At 40.4% G+C, this 18,531-nt stretch overlaps 1 protein-coding gene across 1 annotated transcript in view; it reads right to left on the reverse strand.

Moving 5' to 3' along the window:
* Positions 1–9,533: 9,533 nt before the first annotated feature.
* The window catches only part of LOC140492364 (uncharacterized), a 132,516-nt gene continuing 123,518 nt past the window's right edge, over positions 9,534–18,531 (reverse strand). The window contains exons 14-15 of the mRNA XM_072591285.1: positions 10,711–10,821; positions 9,534–9,993 (exon numbers count right to left, since the gene is read on the reverse strand). Of these exons, the coding sequence (XP_072447386.1) occupies positions 9,867–9,993; positions 10,711–10,821 (238 nt within the window). The 3' untranslated portion in view covers positions 9,534–9,866. The remainder of the gene's footprint in view (positions 9,994–10,710; positions 10,822–18,531) is intronic.

Here is an 18,531-nt window from a genome sequence, read left to right on the forward strand (position 1 = left end):
GCACATTGCAGATGCAGTATAAAGTGGATAAGTGTGAAGTGGTCCATCTTAGTGGACAAAACAGAATGGCAGAATATTCTGTAAAGAATGATAGAATGGGAAACATTGATATTTATGGGGACCTGAGTGGCTTTATGAACAGATTGCTGAAAGAAGCATGCAGGTGCAGCAAGCAGTACAGAAGGCAACTGGCATATTGGCCTTTATTATATGAGGGTTTGAGTACAGGAGAAAGGAAGTCTTACTGCAGATATTCAGGACTTGGTAGTCATAAGCAAACCGGAAAAAATAATATGTTTGGATTTTGAAAAGGTACCACACATGAGGCTACTTAATAAGTTAAAAGTCCATGGTGTTGTCAGTAGTATACTAGCATGTACAGAGGATTGACTAACAAGTAGAAGACAAAGTGTTGGGTTAAGGGGGAGTTTTCAGGATGACAACTTGTAACTTGAGGAGTGACACAGGGATCAATGCTCAGGCCACGATTATTTACAACATACGTCAATATCTTAGATGAGGGAAGTGATTTTGCTATCATCAGGATTGTAGATGACACAAAAATAGGTGCAAAGGCATGTGTTGAGGATAATACAAAAAGTCTAGAAAAGAACAAAGCTAGGTAAAGTTCATAGGACAAAAACTTGGACAATGGAAAAAAAATGAGGAAAATGCGAGGTTATGTATTTTGGCAGGAAGAGTAGAAGAATTGATTATTATTTAAATCGAGAAAGACTGCACTGCAACACAGAGGGAGTGCTCATACATTAATACAAACTCGGTGGCTAATAGGGAAGGCAAATAGAGTGTTAGCTTTTATTTCAGCTGTAATGGAGTATAAAAATAGGGACATCTTGCTAAAATAAATACAAGGCACTCGTGGAACTGCACCCAGAATAAGGTGAACTGTTTTGACTCCCATATCAAAGGACAGATACACTAGCATTTGAGGCAGTACAGAGAATTTCACTCAGTTAATTTTGAGTATGGAAGCATTTTCTTATTGTGAAAGATTCAGTAGGCTGAACTTGTATTCATTAGAGTTTAGAAGAATAAGAGACGGTTGTATTGAAATATTTAAGATCCTGAGGGGGTTTTACCAGGTGGATGCAGAAAGGTTGTTTCCACTTGTGGGAGAGCTAAGTTATTTCAGAGGGAAGGATCACCCACTTAAAACAGAGGTAAAGTGGAATTTCTTCTGTAAAAGGAGATTGAGTCTGTGGAATTTTTTACCAAGACAGCTGCTGAGTTTGGAACTTTGAGTATATTCAAGGTTGAGATAGAAAGCTTTTAAACCAGTAATCATACAGGCTGTTGGGAAAATGTAGGAAAATAGAATTGAGGATTATCTGATCAGCCGTGAGCTCAGTAAATGACAGAGCAGAAATAATGGGCTGAATGGCCTACTTCTGCTCCTGTTTCTTATGGTCACATGGGCAATGTCCTCATCTTCCTCTGCTGAAGACTGCTACTGCTCTCCAAGCTTTTCAGCATCCCTCACATCTCTTCTTACTCCTGATGTGCACAGCCCAACATGCAAGGATTATAGAGTACAGTTGTCTGAAGTTTACTGCAAAGTCACACTCAGGCCAATCCAAGAATAAGAACATTATCTTCAGGATGCCTACCATTTGCTCCAAGGTGGTTCTGAATGGAGATGAGATGCCTCACATCCTGATGAAGGGCTCATGCCCAAAATGTCAATTCTCCTGCTCCTCGGATGCTGCCTGACCTGTTGTGCTTTTCCAGCACCACATTGTCAACTCTGCCTCATATCTGCACTTAGCCTTAGTCAGGAGATTGCATTAGCCATGGTTGCAGAAGGGAGCCTTTGTTTTCCAGCATCTTTCCCCGTAAAGCAAAATTAAATGAAGCAGGCACTTGAGAATCATCAGGGATGTAGGCAGCATGGCACCTTTCAGGATATTAGGTACAGACATCTAAGGTGGGATAAGGTGATCATTGATGACTTGTACATTTACTGAGTCCACCCTCATTATGAAATGGTGCTCTTGATGTGAGGGAGGCCAGCTATGTTGGCACAGCCTAGTCATGGGGATACAACATGAAGCAGTGTGACCTGGCACGAACTGCCTCAGTAAGAGCCATGCTACATTTGTGGATTGAGGATTGAGCGATCTCACACAGATCCCCAGTAGCACCTTGGAAGCAGCCAGTTACATAAAGATTTAGTGCAGCTCTCACCTTGATGGCCATTTGGTCAGAATGTCGCATACCCGGTGAGGTCATCAACCCTGCTCCATTAAATGTGACAGTATCCAGGGACATCTGCAGTCTGCAGGAGCAATTTCCCTCACTCATCTGGGGGAAATAGCATTGAGGACAACAACCTCTGAACTTTCTTTACCTCCTCCACACCTTGATGGGACCTTTAGCTGTGAAGTCGCAATGTGGAGGCTGCTGACTGCTGCTCCTGGATTTATTGGCGTGTTTGTTCTTCCTCCATTTCTCTGCACTTTCATTGCCACAGTGACAATAACCCTGCTCTGGCTAGATCTATTGGTCGCAGTTCTAATTAACTTGGAAAATATCAGAAACAGAACCACACTTGGAATATTGTGTCCTGTTCTGGTCGCCCTACTATAGGAAAGATACAGAGGCTTTGGAGAGGGTGCAAAGAAGGTTTACCAGGACACTGCTTGGACTGGAGGGCTTGCCTTATGAAGAAAGATTGAATGAGCTCAGACTTTTCTCTCTGGAGATAAGGAGGAAGAGACCTGATCGAGGTGTACAAAATAATGAGTGAAATAGATAGAGTCAATAGCCAGAGACTTTTCCCTAGGACAGGATTGACTGGCACGAGGGGTCATAGTTTGAAGATATTAGGAGGAAGGTATAAAGGAGACATAAGAGGTAAGTTCTTTATGCAGAGAGTTGTGAATGCATGGAATGTGTTGCCAGCGGTGGTGGTGGAAGCAGAGTCATTAGGGACATTTAAGTGACTGCTGGACATGCACATGGATAGCAGTGAGTTGAGGGGTGCATATATTAAGTTACTATATTTTACATTAGGATTAAACCTCAGCACAACGCCGTAGCCAAAGGGCCTATTCTGTGCTGTACTTTTCTATGTTCTATGTTCCACGTGGAAGAGGTCTGTAATGATACATCAGGCAGCATTCACACCCCTCACAAATGACAGTCACTCACTACAATGGGACATGGAGGACTCCAACAAGGAAGGCCATGGGATGTCTGTACATTTGGACCATATTCTGATGAATGCAGTACAAGTCATATCATTCAAATACAGTTGAAAATAGTAAATGTGATGGGATTTCTGAAACCATGATCTCAGCTCCAACCCCAACATCACCCAAAAAAGACAGCATTGGATAAAACAGCATAGTTTCAAGTACTTGAAATGCGAGGTGAGATGAAATTAGTTCTGAGCCCTTGTGCAGCCTTTAATACCTTGGATTGTCTTTGTGAATTGTGGCCCACAGGTCATATTTTAAAGGCTGCCTTTAATCATTTATGCTTCACAGAGATTACTATAATAACCAATGATCAGCCCATTGTGCTGATGTGCAGACAATGGCAATAACACATTAAAGGACATGTCTTCAGTACTCTTGCTCCTTGTTAATCTGTCCCACTAGGTGGGAATCCAAGGTTAACCCATCTTGCCAAAAACTTAAGCGAAGCTTTTCTATTATCCTCAGAGTGCCCACCATTAAATTGCATTGAATGAACTAGGCTCTCTGAACAATAGCTAATTTGGTTTCTGAATGAGCATTTTGATTTCTCACACAGGCTGTTCCAATGTTAATGCTGTATGAGACCCCTTCTTTATTACAATGAAATATTTATCAACCTTTGGTCATTATTTTAATCACTCTTCAAGCAGCAATTCCTTTTTACTTCTCTGATCATCCACTTCAACATTTTATCTTCATTTCTAATTGGCCTCTCTATAATAATTAGAAACAAAAACCATGGACAATCTATTTGAACTCAATCTGTTACATTTACAAATAAAGTAAAAGTGAAATAATATAATGCATACATTTCAATAACATGTATATTCCTGGTGTCAAAGAGAGAAGGCAGTGAATTTTTCACATTTTAAGTTTTTAGAAAATCCATTTGATACTTAAAAACGAAAATGTTTCAAAATTCAAAATCTTTTTTGTATCTATTATTGTCTGAAAAAGCTATATAAGGCACTTACAGTTAGTAATTGAAGTGTCTAAATGGATGTTATGACTGTTGTAGGTCAAAGGAAAAGCATAGCACCATGGAGATGCACTGTTATTTGTCAGTGTGTGACAGAAGCCTGGAAGACTGAGTGCAGCAGCGTTTCTTGAATGGACGCTGGGAGCAAATCAAAAATTTCTGATTATGTTTAATATTCAAGCAGGACTGTTTTATATAACAATTTTGGAGCCATTTAATAATTATTGAACCAGATAAGTGTATATTTGTCATATCAGAATTAAATGATGGTTTAGAGAATCTATTTTCCCCATCTCTTTTTTTTTCAACAAATTAAACTCAAAATTTACTAACTCCATTTTCATATTTAGTGGTCCCTCATAATGGGAAATCTGAAGCTGTAGCTTACTTAGTTTATGCATAAGTTCAGCACAGACATGAGAGGTGTAATTTTGAGGTCAGAAGTCAGAATAGTGACTTCTAGTATCAACAGAAGGAGGTTCAATTAAGTGTTGCATTCTTTGGAAGCGAGTGATAAAAAACAGAGGGTGGAAGGTCTGTTTGTGCTGGTGCTACAAGTAGCGCAGTGCTGAAGAGGGACTAACAGATTTGTGAGTATGAGCCTTGCCTTTCCTGTTCTGATGTGCAGGTGCCAGTGTTGGACTGGGTGGACAAAGTTTAAAAAAATCATACAACACCACCAGATTATCGTCTAACAGATTTATTTGCAACTACAAACTTTTGGAGCGCTGCTCCTTCAACAGGTGGCGAGTGGAGCACAATCATAGGACACAGAATTTATAGTAAAAGATCAAAGTATCATACAACTGATGTAATGTATTGAACAAACCTAGATTGCTGTTAAGTGTTTAATCACTTAGAATGAGGATGCAGGTTTCGATTAATTAATATGTAAGTCCCAGAACTTCTTTCAAGTCACAGTCCCGAGATAATTTAAGGTTTTTTGAAAGAAAGGTGACATCTCAGCTCAGACGATGCATTAAAGTTATAAGGTTAGAATCTGTCTGTACGCCAACTTTAAATCAGACTGGTTCTATTTCCAAAGTAGGAATTTATAAATTGTCACATGGACTGACTGCCTACGGATTGTATGCATCTTGAACAAAATAGAATGTATGTACAAATGCAAATTCACTTCATATGCATGTGTGCATACATGTGAGAGAGAGAGTGCATGTGTTTGTGCATGTGTGTGTGGGAGAGAGAGTGTGTGTGTGCATGGAGGAGAGAGAGAGAGACTGCGTGCGTTCTTGATAGTGTGCGTAAGTGTGATGGAGTATACGTCCGTGAGAGGGTGTGTGAGTGTTTATGTGTTGTGTGTGTGAGAGAGAGAAATTCTCGTTTTTCATTGATAGATCATGAAGGGTTAATAAAATTACTTATAAATAGTAAATCGTGTAGCAGAGCTTAACAACATTTTGATTGCAGGAATGCAAATAGTTTTAGCCAGCCTAGAACCCAAGATAGTATCACCATGGTAATAGTTGTGAAACAAGTGAGTGAAGCCATAGTAACAAATTGAAAGCCACATCCTAGAAATCTAAGACAGAGAAGAGCATGTCCTGTACACAGCCATGCACGGAAACAGATTAAGAACATTCCAGGTCTTTAAAGTGTCAACCTAGTTAATATGCCTTCAACTTCAAACAATTTGAGTTAATGCTTTACAAAGTGTACAGACTTTAAGGATATAAATTAAAGTGATATTGTTTTTAGGAACAGGTGTTTACAGAAATCTTTTGCTATCTTGGGAGAGAAAACAGCCAGATCAGTTCAATGTTGTTTTGATACAATTAGCATCTTGGTATGTTATATGATAGTAAATAGGCAAAACAAACTTAGTCATACAACAATTTGACAATGTTGCTGCCCCTTTAAATACCAGGCAAGCTGTAGGTATTATTAATTAACTTTCAGAAGTGAACCATTTGTGTGTGCCCAAACTGTACGTCATTCATGTTGGCACCAAGAAAGAAAAGTATGTGTTTTCCCACAGTTGTGGATTAAAACGTTAATATAACACACAGCGTGATACTTTGAAAATGTCAGGTTGAACAAAACCACAAAAAGTTCTGGCCAAACGATGCACAGATAAAAATGCCTGCATAAGGACTGCATAAAAACTACCTAAATAGCCTTTCACATTGGGAAAAGATTGTTTAATTAAGTATATAACTGACCTATGCCTACATATTCAAATTGTCACACTATTTTTAAAGTCATTTGATATGGTTATTGCATAGGGTGGATTTTCTCAATCCCTGATCAATTCTGTTAGTAGGGAGTCATTGTGAGAATGTGACTAGATTGGAAAAGTTAGATTTTTGAAGTCAAATTAAAGTCGTAGAGTATTAGAAATAGTCAGCACAGAAAAAGGCCTTTCATCCCATCACATCTGTGCTGATCAAAAACAAGCACCTCATATAATCCCAATTTTCAGCACTTGTTCTTATTCTTATGTTTGAACATTAAAACTTTGTTTTCATACAGAACAGTGAGAGTGCTAAAAACAAAATCCTGAGAGTGGCACTAACCACTGCGAAGAGGCTGTGGCTGGATACTTCACAGCCAGAACCACTCAAGTTGAGCTTTCAGCTATATTTCCACAATTTCACTAAAATTGTTCGTTTAGCCTCCATAACTGCCTAACTTCACCATTACCTCATCTTATCTGCAAGTGAACCATTCATTCATGCTTTTATTACCTGCAGACTTGACAATTCGAACGCATTCCAGGTTGATCAATGGTCTGAAAATTTGACATCATCCAAAGTTGTGCAGCCTGTATCCGAATTTATCACCAATAGGTTTACTGGCGTTTGGATGAGCAATAGCATAATTTTAAAATTCCTTATCTTTATTTCCAAATCCTTCTTTGACTGCCTGCTCCCTATCTCTATAATTTCCTCCAACCTTATTGGTCCTTTGAGTTACTCAGCACTCCCTAATTCTGCCCTCTTGTAAGTCTGCAATTTTAATCACTTCAACCAGTCTTCCTTGATGATTTGCTGATTTACTGTTCTAGCACATAAGAATATTAAAGGCCTTTGCTCTTTTTTGGCATCTTCAACTTCTTCTTCAGGTAGTTCGAAGGATTTTCCCATGTGCAGGTCAAAATGATTGCAAATGCACGACCGAACATTAAATTTTGAGACTCAGCTAAATTGCAAGATAACTGTAAACCTATGCAAACCCCATTAACCATAGTTTAGAAATATTGACATTTTGCACTGATTTAGGCTGTAGGGCTTCCAATTTCTTTCCTTTTTCATAGGTTGTAGGTATCGATAGCAAAGTTAGTATTTGTTATCCAATCCTTAATTACCTTTGAACTGAATGGTAGAGCAGTTAAGAGTCAACTCTATTGTTGATGGAAACATGTAACCAGACCGTGTAAGGATGGCATCAGGCTTTCTCTGTGATTCATAAGTTGACCACTTTGTTTTGACAGTACCATTGCTATCTGAAGATGATAAACTATTGGGAAGATGTAGAGGATCAAATCTGCAGGTAAACTATAGAGAAATACTACTGTTATGGAGTGGTTGAACTGGGGACTTTATCTATCCAAATGTAGACATGGCACTGGTGGTATTAAGGTGAGAGAGGGGCAAATGTTACTAGATTGTGTTCAGGAAAATTTACTAAAGTGATATGCGTGCAGTCCAACTAAAAAAATTGAATTGTTGAACCTAGCTGTTGGAAATGACATAGATGAAGGAGATCAATTGTCAACAGGGGAGTTGCCTGAGGTTGGAATCAAACCAAGATTCCCTGGTGCTGTGAGGCAACAGTGCTAACCACTGTTCCACCATACCGCCATGGATGTCCAAGAGCTTTATATTTCAGATTTATTCATTGAAATTGCATTCTACAAGTTGCCATCATGAGATTTGAACCTATTTCCCTAAAGTAGTAGCCTGGTGCTCTGGATTAATGCTATGCCACCACCTTCCATGCAAGATGTCTGGGAGCTAGTGGAGGAAAAGACTGTGTCCATTGAGGGAGGCCATCACCAGTTCCCACACAATGCTGCTGGACAACTTGCAGTTGATGGACTTGGTGGGCAGTCAAAGCCATGAGTATCAGTGTAACACTGAACTTCTATGCATCTGGCTCCACCCAGACATCTGCTATGCAAGACCACTTTCAAAATACTGCATACAGTTTTGGTTGTCTTTCTATAGGAAGGAGAGGGTACAGAAAAGATTTACAAGGATGTTGCCTGGACTGGAAGGTTTGAGTTATAGGAAGAGGCTGAATAGGATGGGACATTTTTCCCTGCAGCACTGGAGGCTGAGGGGTGACCTTATAGAGGTTAATTAAATTATGTGGGACATGGTTAGGATGAATTGCCAAGGACTTTTTCCAATGGTAGGGAGTCCAAAACTAGAAGGCATGGGTTTAAGGTGACAGGGGAAGGATTTAAAATGACCTGAGGGTAACTTTTTTATGCAGGTGGTGTGTGTGTGTGTGTGGAACCAGCAACCAGGGGAAATGGTGGAGGCGGGTACAATTAGAACATTTAAAAGGTCTCTGGATGGGTATATGAATAGGAAAGATTTAGAGGGATATGGACCAAGTGCTGCCAAATAGGACGAGGTAAGATTGGGATATCCAATCGGCATAGACAGGTTGGACTGAAGGATCAGTTTTCGTGCTGTATGATTCTATGACGGTGGATGCTGGGATCCGAAACAAAACAGAAATTGCTGGAGAAGCTGAGCAGGTCTGGCAGCATCTGTGAGAAGAAAGCAGAGTGGATGGTTTGAGACCAGTGACAGAAGACTCACCAGACTCCAAACACTAACTTTGCCTTCTTCCCAGACCTGCTGAGTTTCTTCAGCAATTTCTGTTTTTGTTTCAGTCAGCATTTTGTTTTACCTCCCAATGATGTCATTCAGAAAGTTATAGCCTGAGATGCTGTGTTGCTGCAAAGCTGTGGTATTAAGGTATCTTGCCATCTTACTAGCCAAATACAGTGAAAATCATGATGTTGTGCTTCGCTTAGATATAGGAACTAAACACATCAGAAAAATATTGGATTTGTCCGTACAATGTAAGTTTTAACTTTTAACATCATGATAATTCTTTATGATTGTTGAATGATCTTTCTAATACTGAAAATGAACATTTACAAGTCTCAATTGTTCAGAAATTTAATTTTATTTTTTCTATGTCTCTCTCAATACAAACTATCTTTTCAAGACCTATCTTGACATTGAATTCACTTTTCCAATTTACATTTTCATGTTTGGACTCTGCGTTGCCTATTACTGCTCCTTCGATCAGAAAGATATAAATTGCTTGTGCTATCCACACAGACCTGAGATGCTCCACTGAACACCACTTTTGCTCTATAATTACAGCAAGTATCAGCACAAAGTCTTATTGAAATTTATGAACAAGAAGTATAATGAATGGCTGAAATCCCATTCATCACTCACAGTAAAATCAAGCCAATTCTAAAATGCAAAATTGCAACATTGTTACCTCCTCATATGGAAATATTATAGGTCATGTCATTGTAAAAAAAAGTAGTGGAGGAGCCTAATGTTGATGTCCTGAGTCACAATCTGATAAATGTTAACTCCCACATTAGGAAGTGAGAGTTCATAAAGTATAGCACGGTAGAAATCACAACTAACAAAGGAAACTTTTTATTTTCAGCATCCTTGATTTGTGACAGTACTAAGTGGAAAATCGTGGTGCAGTTTCACTTGTTTGTTCACATCTTGAATAGCCTTCAGATTATGGATAGAGTGGCAGCCGTACAGATGAAGCAACTTCAGTCTAAAAACAATAAAAAAGGATATGTAAAATATGGCATTAAATACATGTGAATAAACTGCGTTTACAGTGATTAAACTCAGACTGGTACTATCAAAGTCAACTCAATGACAACATTTTTATTCAGTAAAACAATGAACTGGAATCCTTGTGTAATATGATGTCTAATGCAAATACAAGAAATTCCAGGGATCAGGCCTAAATGGAAGCCTGAGCCTCAAAAGAAACTGTTTTACATTTTCAAACTTTGGCTTTCACTTTCAGTTCCATCACAAATAGAACTGATTCTGAGCAGGAAAATTACAGTAAATGATCCTAAAAGTGATAAATAAAACAAAGAGGTGAAACTATGCAGCACTACATTTCTTCCAATTTTTACGTTAAGGCATTATACCTTTCCTGCCCTTTAGGGGTTCAGATAACAATGTCCATCTACAAGATTGGACCTGATCAGGTGAATAGCAATTGCATAACAGCTGTCCAGGATTATGTTTCATGAAACCCAATATCTATGATCATCACCTCCTCCTATAGGTGTGGATGTCATTGGGGATGAACAACAAAAATTATGGCTGCAAATCTGGATTCTATCACACGGTAGCACAATAGGTTATAACACATGTGCTGCACCACCCTCATTATTTTTGGGATGTTTAAATAACAGCATGTTATGAAGATAAATTCTAAGCAAAATTATTTAATTAAAATTTCCATACTTACCGTCTGCAGTTTTTACATAACTTTTTAATGGTATCTTCAGTAATTTCTTTGCAGAAACTGAGTTTCACACATTCTAAGTTTTGATTGCAGTAAACAGCCAGTAGACAAATCCTAGGTTGGGTAAAAGGATGAAAATGTACCAGTGCAGTCAATATGTTTAATTGTCTAGAAATTAATTTATGCAGTTGATTGCAAGCATGTCCAATAGAGCTGGGAGCCAATTAACTAAACTGAAGGCCTTGACACAATGAACTTCAGCAGCCAATAACGCAGTTTATGATGTTACGACACAGGGTAAACCCCTCTGTAAATTTAAACCTCCCTTACAGAAAAGGTTGACTCCATGCTGTAATTTGTTAAGACTACAGCATCAAAGAACTATCCCAAAAATCAGTGTTTAAAGTAAAACTTAACAACTTTTTAAAAGTTTAACAGAGAATAATTAATTAATAACTATTTCCAACTCCTTTCTATAAACCTATTTTTTACCTTGCCCTACTGGTCCAATAAAATCCCAATTACGATTTACAAAAAAAAAGTCACATTTCAAATCCAGTCAGCTTTGCCGAGCGTCCTTTGTAGATTTTCCTCTGTCTTCTTTTCTTCTTTTTAGAGGTTCTGCTTCACAGGTCTTTGATAGCTAAAGGTACCTTTAAGAGAGCAAATCTTTCTGCAATCAATAGCTGTTGGTACTAGCTACTCTGGGTAACTGTTCAAAATGTCTGATATTTATGCCCCAAAACATCAGATTGTTTCATTGGTTTTAATATTGTCAAAATACTAATTTCAAACTTGATTGGAGTTTCCTAAATTGGGGCATAATTTAAACTGATTGGCCAAATTTGAATTTGGTTTTGTATCCAGGCAAGCCAGCTACTCTAGCTGTTCAACCAAGTGTTATGTTGTTACCTTCTTCTGGACTCTCTGTGCTTCTCTAAGTCCTTGCTAGCTCTTCCACTCTCTTAAAGGTAAAGTACCCCTTACACTTTCATAACAATAATGTCCAAATTAAAATAAAATGCATTGGCTTATTGGTAATAACATACTTGAGTTACTCATTATAATTCATTTATTGGGTGAGGTTGACTCTTGGCAAAAGGTTAAAGTCAACCCAATGACATTTTGCCAGTTTAGGATATTAGCAGTGTATATGCAATTCTAGAAAATCTAGTATTAATAGTGTGAAGTTAGAGTCAAATTCATAATGCCATATGATACTGTGTATATTAAAAATTCACATCACATGATTATAAATAACAAATATTTCAAACTCAACAATTGATAATATAATATAACAAATAAGTAGTATCTTTTCATGCATTCAAAGCAGCGATCCAATTTCCTGATTCTGAGTGTTAATAACTGCCTGACTTCAAGAATGACACTTTCTTTCTAGTGGTGGGATAGCAATGAGGTAAGATGTCCTCCCATCCATCTAAATTTAGCAGCACCCTCACCCATTATCCTATGAATGGGGTCATTCATGAACAAGTTCCCAATAAGATCTCTGCCAACACACAGGGCACTGCAGCAATCTCAAGCCAAGAGTCTAAAGAAGTTCATTTATTGGAGTTTAATATAGATAAGTGTGAGGTCTTGCATTTTGGAAAGTCAAATTAAGGTAGGAGTTTCATGGTGAATGGGAAGGCCTTAAGGAGTGTAGAGGTACATAGGGACCTTGGAGTTCAGGTTCATTGTTCTCTGAAAGTGAACAGGTAAAAGGGCAGTGAAGAAGGCTTTTGGAACACTGGCCATCATCAGTCTGTGCATTGAATATAGAAATTGGGAAGTTATATTGCAGTTATACAGGACGTTGATGAGTCCGCACTGAAGAGTATTGTGCTCAGTTTTGGTCACCTTGCTATAGGAAGGATGTTGTTGAACTGAAAAGAATGCAGTAGAAATTTACAAGGATATTGCCAGGACTCAAAGGTCTGAGTTATAGGGAGAGGTTGGACAAGCTAGGACATTTTCTTTTTGAGTGTAGGAGACTGAGAAGGGATATGACAGAAGTGTATAATATCATGAGAGGCATGGATAGGGTGAATGCACTCAGTCTTTTTCCAAGAGTTGGGGAATCGAGCACTAGCGGGCATCAGTTTAAGGTTAGAGGGGAAAGAAAAAAAGGGAACCTGAGAGGCAACTTTTGTTTACACAGAGGGTGCTATGCATATGGATGGTTGCCAGCAGATATGGTTGAGACCAGTACATGAACAACTTTTAAAAGGCAGTTGGACAAATACATGGATAGGGAAGGTTTAGAAGGATATGGGCCAAATTCAGGGAAATGGGGTTAGCGTGGGTGGACACTTTGGACCAGTTTGAGCTAAAGAGCCTGTCGCTACGCTGTAGGACTCTGACTTTACAACCATTGGCCTCAAAGCGTAAACAAGATAGTTCCTCCCGTTGATTTAAATGGTAGTCTTTGGAAGGAGCTAGACATTTCTAAGTAATTGTTCTCTCTTATTGTTAGTTGCTAATCAGTTCTTATTGTCTACAAGGTAAAAACAATGACTGCAGATGCTGGAAACCAGATTCTGGATTAGTGGTGCTGGAAGAGCACAGCATTCAGGCAGCATCCAAGGAGCAGTGAAATCGATGTTTCGGGCAAAAGCCCTTCAGATGAAGGGCTGCCTGAATTGCTGTTCACTTCCAGCACCACTAGTCCAGAATCTTATTGTCTACAGCCACATGGCATATATGCAGTTATTATATCTTAGCAAACAATAATGTCTCTTACCCAATGTAAATATAGTTAACTAGTCTTTGGCTAATATATCGTACTATCTTGCTATTATGCATTAAAGTAGTTTACATTACTCAAGTATGTGCCTCATCTGTTGAAGACTTACTACTGGTTAGTCCTTCATCAATTAATACTAGTCAGCCCCAATAAACAAATTTTACAAGACAGGTCATTGGCAGCATATCCTCCCATTGAAGGTCCTAGCAACTCAAATACCATATGCGGACATCTCTAATAATAGAAGTCAGTTAAAGGAATGAAAAATCCCTGAAGAGAAAAATTTAGATTTAGTTTTTAATTCTTAGGTGATGTGAGGGCTAAGAGGTGACTATCTGAATGGACAAGGAACAGCTTAATACGAAACCCTTATTTATAGACTCATGTCATTAATGTCATCACCCTGTGTTTAACAAAACTTTCAACAACGTGCAGCCCTGGGGACTGACAGTTACAGGCTGTGATGATGCAGATATTTACACAGTGTCATGTCTATATATGTATTTAAAGATTGTTATGAAGACAGTATTTTTTTGAAAAAAAATTTATATATTGCCTCGGTAAGGTTATGGGGGGAGAGGCTGCTCAAACAATGTTTGTTTTCCTGCTATTTCTGCTGGTATGCTGCCCAATATTTGGTGAAAACAGTCTGCTATCAATTGATTTCACTGGATTGTCTATTCTAGGCTATGATAACATTATGCATCAGTCCTCTTAATCTATCTAAGACGAGAGGGGAAAGATAAAAAAGGGTCCTGCAGAGCAGGGTGATCAGTGTCTGGAACAGGCTCCAAGAGGTAGTGGTGGGAGTAAGTATAATTTTGTGATTGAAGGAACATTTAGGTTGATGTATGGATGGAATAGCTATGGAGAAATTTGAATCAAACGCAGGCAAATGGGGCTAGCTTAATTGTGAAAACTGGGTGGCGTGGGCAAGTTGGGCCGAAAGGCCTGTTTCCATACTGTAGACCTCTATGACTCTAATTTACACAGCACGACGGAAGCAGCCAAAGGTAATTTTGTCCTGTATAATCTGCAATTTATATTGAAGCAGTGACTGGCAAAATTTAAGCAAACATCAACACCATGGAATAGTTTAGTATGACTTCATAAATAGCAGACTAGCTACCAATTGTCTAGTAACTTGTGGTGATACCAAATTCATGGAATGCCACTACACTGCCACAGTTTTCATTTTATTATGGAATCCACTATTCTAATACCATTGGCTGAATTTTACCATTCTTTTGGCTAAGTGTGAGTCATGGCTATATGGTGTGGAGTAATTCCTGACAAGAGGCCAAATGAGTTCTGTCACCCTATCTTTGCAAACTTGCTGTATTAATTGTCATTTCAATTCTCATGGCAAAACTCACATCCTATCTTCATCATTCAGTAGAAATGCACTGCTCAGCAGGGGCCTTCTACAAGACCAGCATCCCTTGGGGTCACGCCATCATTCGAAGCACTGTATGCACCTACAGAAATGCTGCCATCCAAAAGTTCTGCTGCTCTCTGTTAGGGAACAGTAGAGATGGCAGAGAAGAAGAATATGACCAGGAGGTCCTTGTGAATGTGGTGCTGGAGAGGAGAGGAGTCTACTTCTTGGAAGACCGGCAAGGGGGGAGGGGGCATGCCAACATATTATGCCAGTATGGTCAGATATTGGCATTGCATGTTGGCATGGCCTCCTCTGCCATATCAGTGCCATCTCCAGGGTGATGAGGACTGTCAATAGTGCAGGAAGAAGGTCAATGATCTTCTCTGCTCCACCAGGGTAAATGTAATAATCTGCTATCTCATACTCTGTCCACCACACCCACCTCCCACCAATACATATGCTCTGACACCCCCTCGCTTGCATTAACAGCTTTTCTCACTTAGACTTTATACCACTTCATGTCCCACAAACTCCCATATCATTAACCCTGCACCCCCAGCACACTGACTTTTCAGACCTTTGGTATACCTCAACACCTATTCCCGCACATGCACCAGCAGTAATATCCACTTCTGTCTTACTCATTCACCAGCTTTATGTCATTGCAGCAGAAGACATCCCATAACATGGCAGACCAATTTCAGACAGTCGTGGGGTACTGGAAAGACGTGTCCTCATTGTCTCAGAGGAAATTGTTCTTGCCTTGGCAGGAGAAGACAGGGCCCGCTCCTGTAGAGATCCAGGGGCATCCATGCCCCAACATCCAAGTCAGTAACCCTTGTCAACCCACACAAAGTCACATTAACCAGATGTCAAACATCATAACCAACCATTGGCTGCAACATCATCTGCCTCTTCTGTCTCAATAGTGGACTTATAGAGTCATAGAGATGTACAGCATGGAAACAGACACTTCGGTCCAACCCGTCCATGCCGACCAGATATCCCAACCTAATCTAGTCCCACCTGCCAGCACCCTGCCCATATCCCTCCAAACCCCTTCTATTCATATACACATCCAAATGCCTCTTAAATGTTGCAATTGTACCAGCCTCCACCACTTCCTCTGGCAGCTCATTCCACACATGTACTACCCACTGTGATAAAAAGTTGCCCCTTAGGTCTCTTTTATATCCTTCCCCTCTCACCCTAAACCTATGCCCTCTAGTTCTGGACTCCCTGACCCCAGGGAAAAGACTTTGTCTATTTATCCTAGCCATGCCACTCATAATTTTGTAAACCTCAGCCTCCGACGCTCCAGGGAAAACAGCCCCAGCCTGTTCAGCTTCTCCCTGTAGCTCAGATCCTTCAACACTGGCAACATCCTTGTAAATCTTTTCTGAACCCTTTCAAGTTTCACACATCTTTCCAATAGGAAGAAGACCAGAATTGCACGCAATATTCCAACAGTGGCCTTACCAATGTCCTGTACAGCCGCAACATGACCTCCCAACTCCTGTACTCAATACTCTGACCAATAAAGGTAAGCATACCAAACGCCTTCTTCACTATCCTACCTACCTACAACTCCACTTTCAAGGAGCTATGAACATGCACTCCAAGGTCTCTTTGTTCAGCAACACTCCCGAGGACCTTACCATTAAGTGTATAAGTCCTGCTAAGATTTGCTTTCCCAAAATGCAGCACCTCGCATTTATCTGAATTAAACTCCATCTGCCACTTCTCAGCCCATTGGCCCATCTGGTCCAGATCCTGTTGTAAGCTGAGGTAACCCTCTTCGCTGTCCACTACACCTCCAATTTTGGTGTCATCTGCAAACTTACTAACTGTACCTCTTATGCTTGCATCGAAATCATTTATGTAAATGACAAGAAGTAGAAGACCCAGCACCAATCCTTGTGGCACTCCACTGGTCACAGGCCTCCAGTCTGAAAAACAACCCTCCACCACCACCTCAGTCTTCTACCTTTGAGCCTGTTCTGTATCCAAATGGCTGGTTCTCCCTGTATTCAATGAGATCTAACCTTGCTAATCAGTCTCTCATGGGGAACCTTGTCAAACACCTTACTGAAGTCCATATAGATCACATCTACAGCTCTGCCCTCATCAATCTTCTTTGTTACTTCTTCAAAAAACTCAATCAGGTTTGTGAAACATGCCTTGCAAAGTCCAGCCCATGTCCCACAGAGGAAATATCCCCAACATCGCTTGATGATCATTCAGTCACACTGGAGAGGTCATCATCTGCCTCCCGGATCCCTCAACAGCATAGAAAATGACATCTTAGCGGGCTCAGAGAGACAGTGAGAGAGCGAGAGAGAGAGAAAAACACTCCAGGCCACTAGCAATCAGAGACTGCAGAGACCAGGCATCTGCTGAGTACTTGACAGGAAATGCCTCTATAGTCTTGCTGATGAAGGACTTTGTCCAAATGTACAAGGAACAGCAGCAGGGGTATTTGTCGACATTGCTGAGGAGCTGGGGTGATGCAGCAAGACCTTAGTTCTGCAGAATTGCAGCCAGTCCAGTAACCATCTCTCTGCTCCATGGAGAAGTTGGCAGTTGCCATGGAGATCGAGCCCCAGTCCAGAGACTACTGGAAAGTCAACGACATATGCACTTCATTGCCCCATGCATTGGTCCTCAGGACTGAAGGCAGGGTGACAGTGGGACATGGAGCCTTGAGCCTGCTCCAGGTACTGCTATTCACAAGGAGACAGGGCAGTGCTAGGAGGTACCAGCTGAAGGTCAAGCCACCTGACACCCTTTGACAGTTTCCACTGAGGAGATCGTGTAGTAGCTGGGCCCTACACCTCCACCATTCCTGGACCTATCTGATCTTTGGAAGCTCCAAACAAGGAGGTCCAACTTATAAAATGTGCAGGGTTACCTAATGAAACCTCCAGGGCCATCATACTCCACTACAGAGGAGTCTCCCTCCACTCCATCTGCAAAGTAGGGGAGCTCAGTGTGTCACAGTGGGAGGGAGAGGAGGAGAAATTGTACAAATGGCATACATGGTTGATAGCTGGAAAACTTTTACATAGCTTGTTGATTGTTATATCTGGTTTAAATACTTAGTTTACCATATGATGTAATGTGCACAGTTTATTGAGAAAACAATTTTATGTCTAAAGTTTCTTTCAATGATAACATTATGTAAATAGTTGAAACATTTCATAAAACATCACATTGCACCATTCATTTAGTTGTCCCTATCTACATGGGACAAATGTGGACAGTAACAAGGTGCAATGATTACAGGTGGACAAGTGCCAAATGTGGAGCCATGCATGTACATGGCATTGGCTCACTCCTCACCACCTTGAGCCACCTGATCTGCCAACACTGACTCACACCTGCCCAGAAACCTGGCTTATGGAAAGACATGTCTTCTACTGTGACAGTCCTCCCATGGACGAGCCCTTATGGCAAAAAAAGGATTGACCACGAATCACTCTTTGTAGCTCAGAGGCATGGATCAGATATCTTCCCTCCCCAATCCCCCAAACACCCCCCCACACAATGCCACGCTAGCTCACCTGAACATGGGGCAAAGCCCAGGACTGGGATGTGAGGCTGTCTTTGGCTACCGTGCTGAAACCCACTGTCTGACAGTTGCCCTCATGGACTTCACTGTGGACTATTCCCCTAGGACTCTCAGATATGCCCCACA

The sequence above is a fragment of the Chiloscyllium punctatum genome, chromosome 2, assembly GCF_047496795.1.
Source record: "Chiloscyllium punctatum isolate Juve2018m chromosome 2, sChiPun1.3, whole genome shotgun sequence".
Taxonomy (NCBI): Eukaryota; Metazoa; Chordata; class Chondrichthyes; order Orectolobiformes; family Hemiscylliidae; genus Chiloscyllium; species Chiloscyllium punctatum.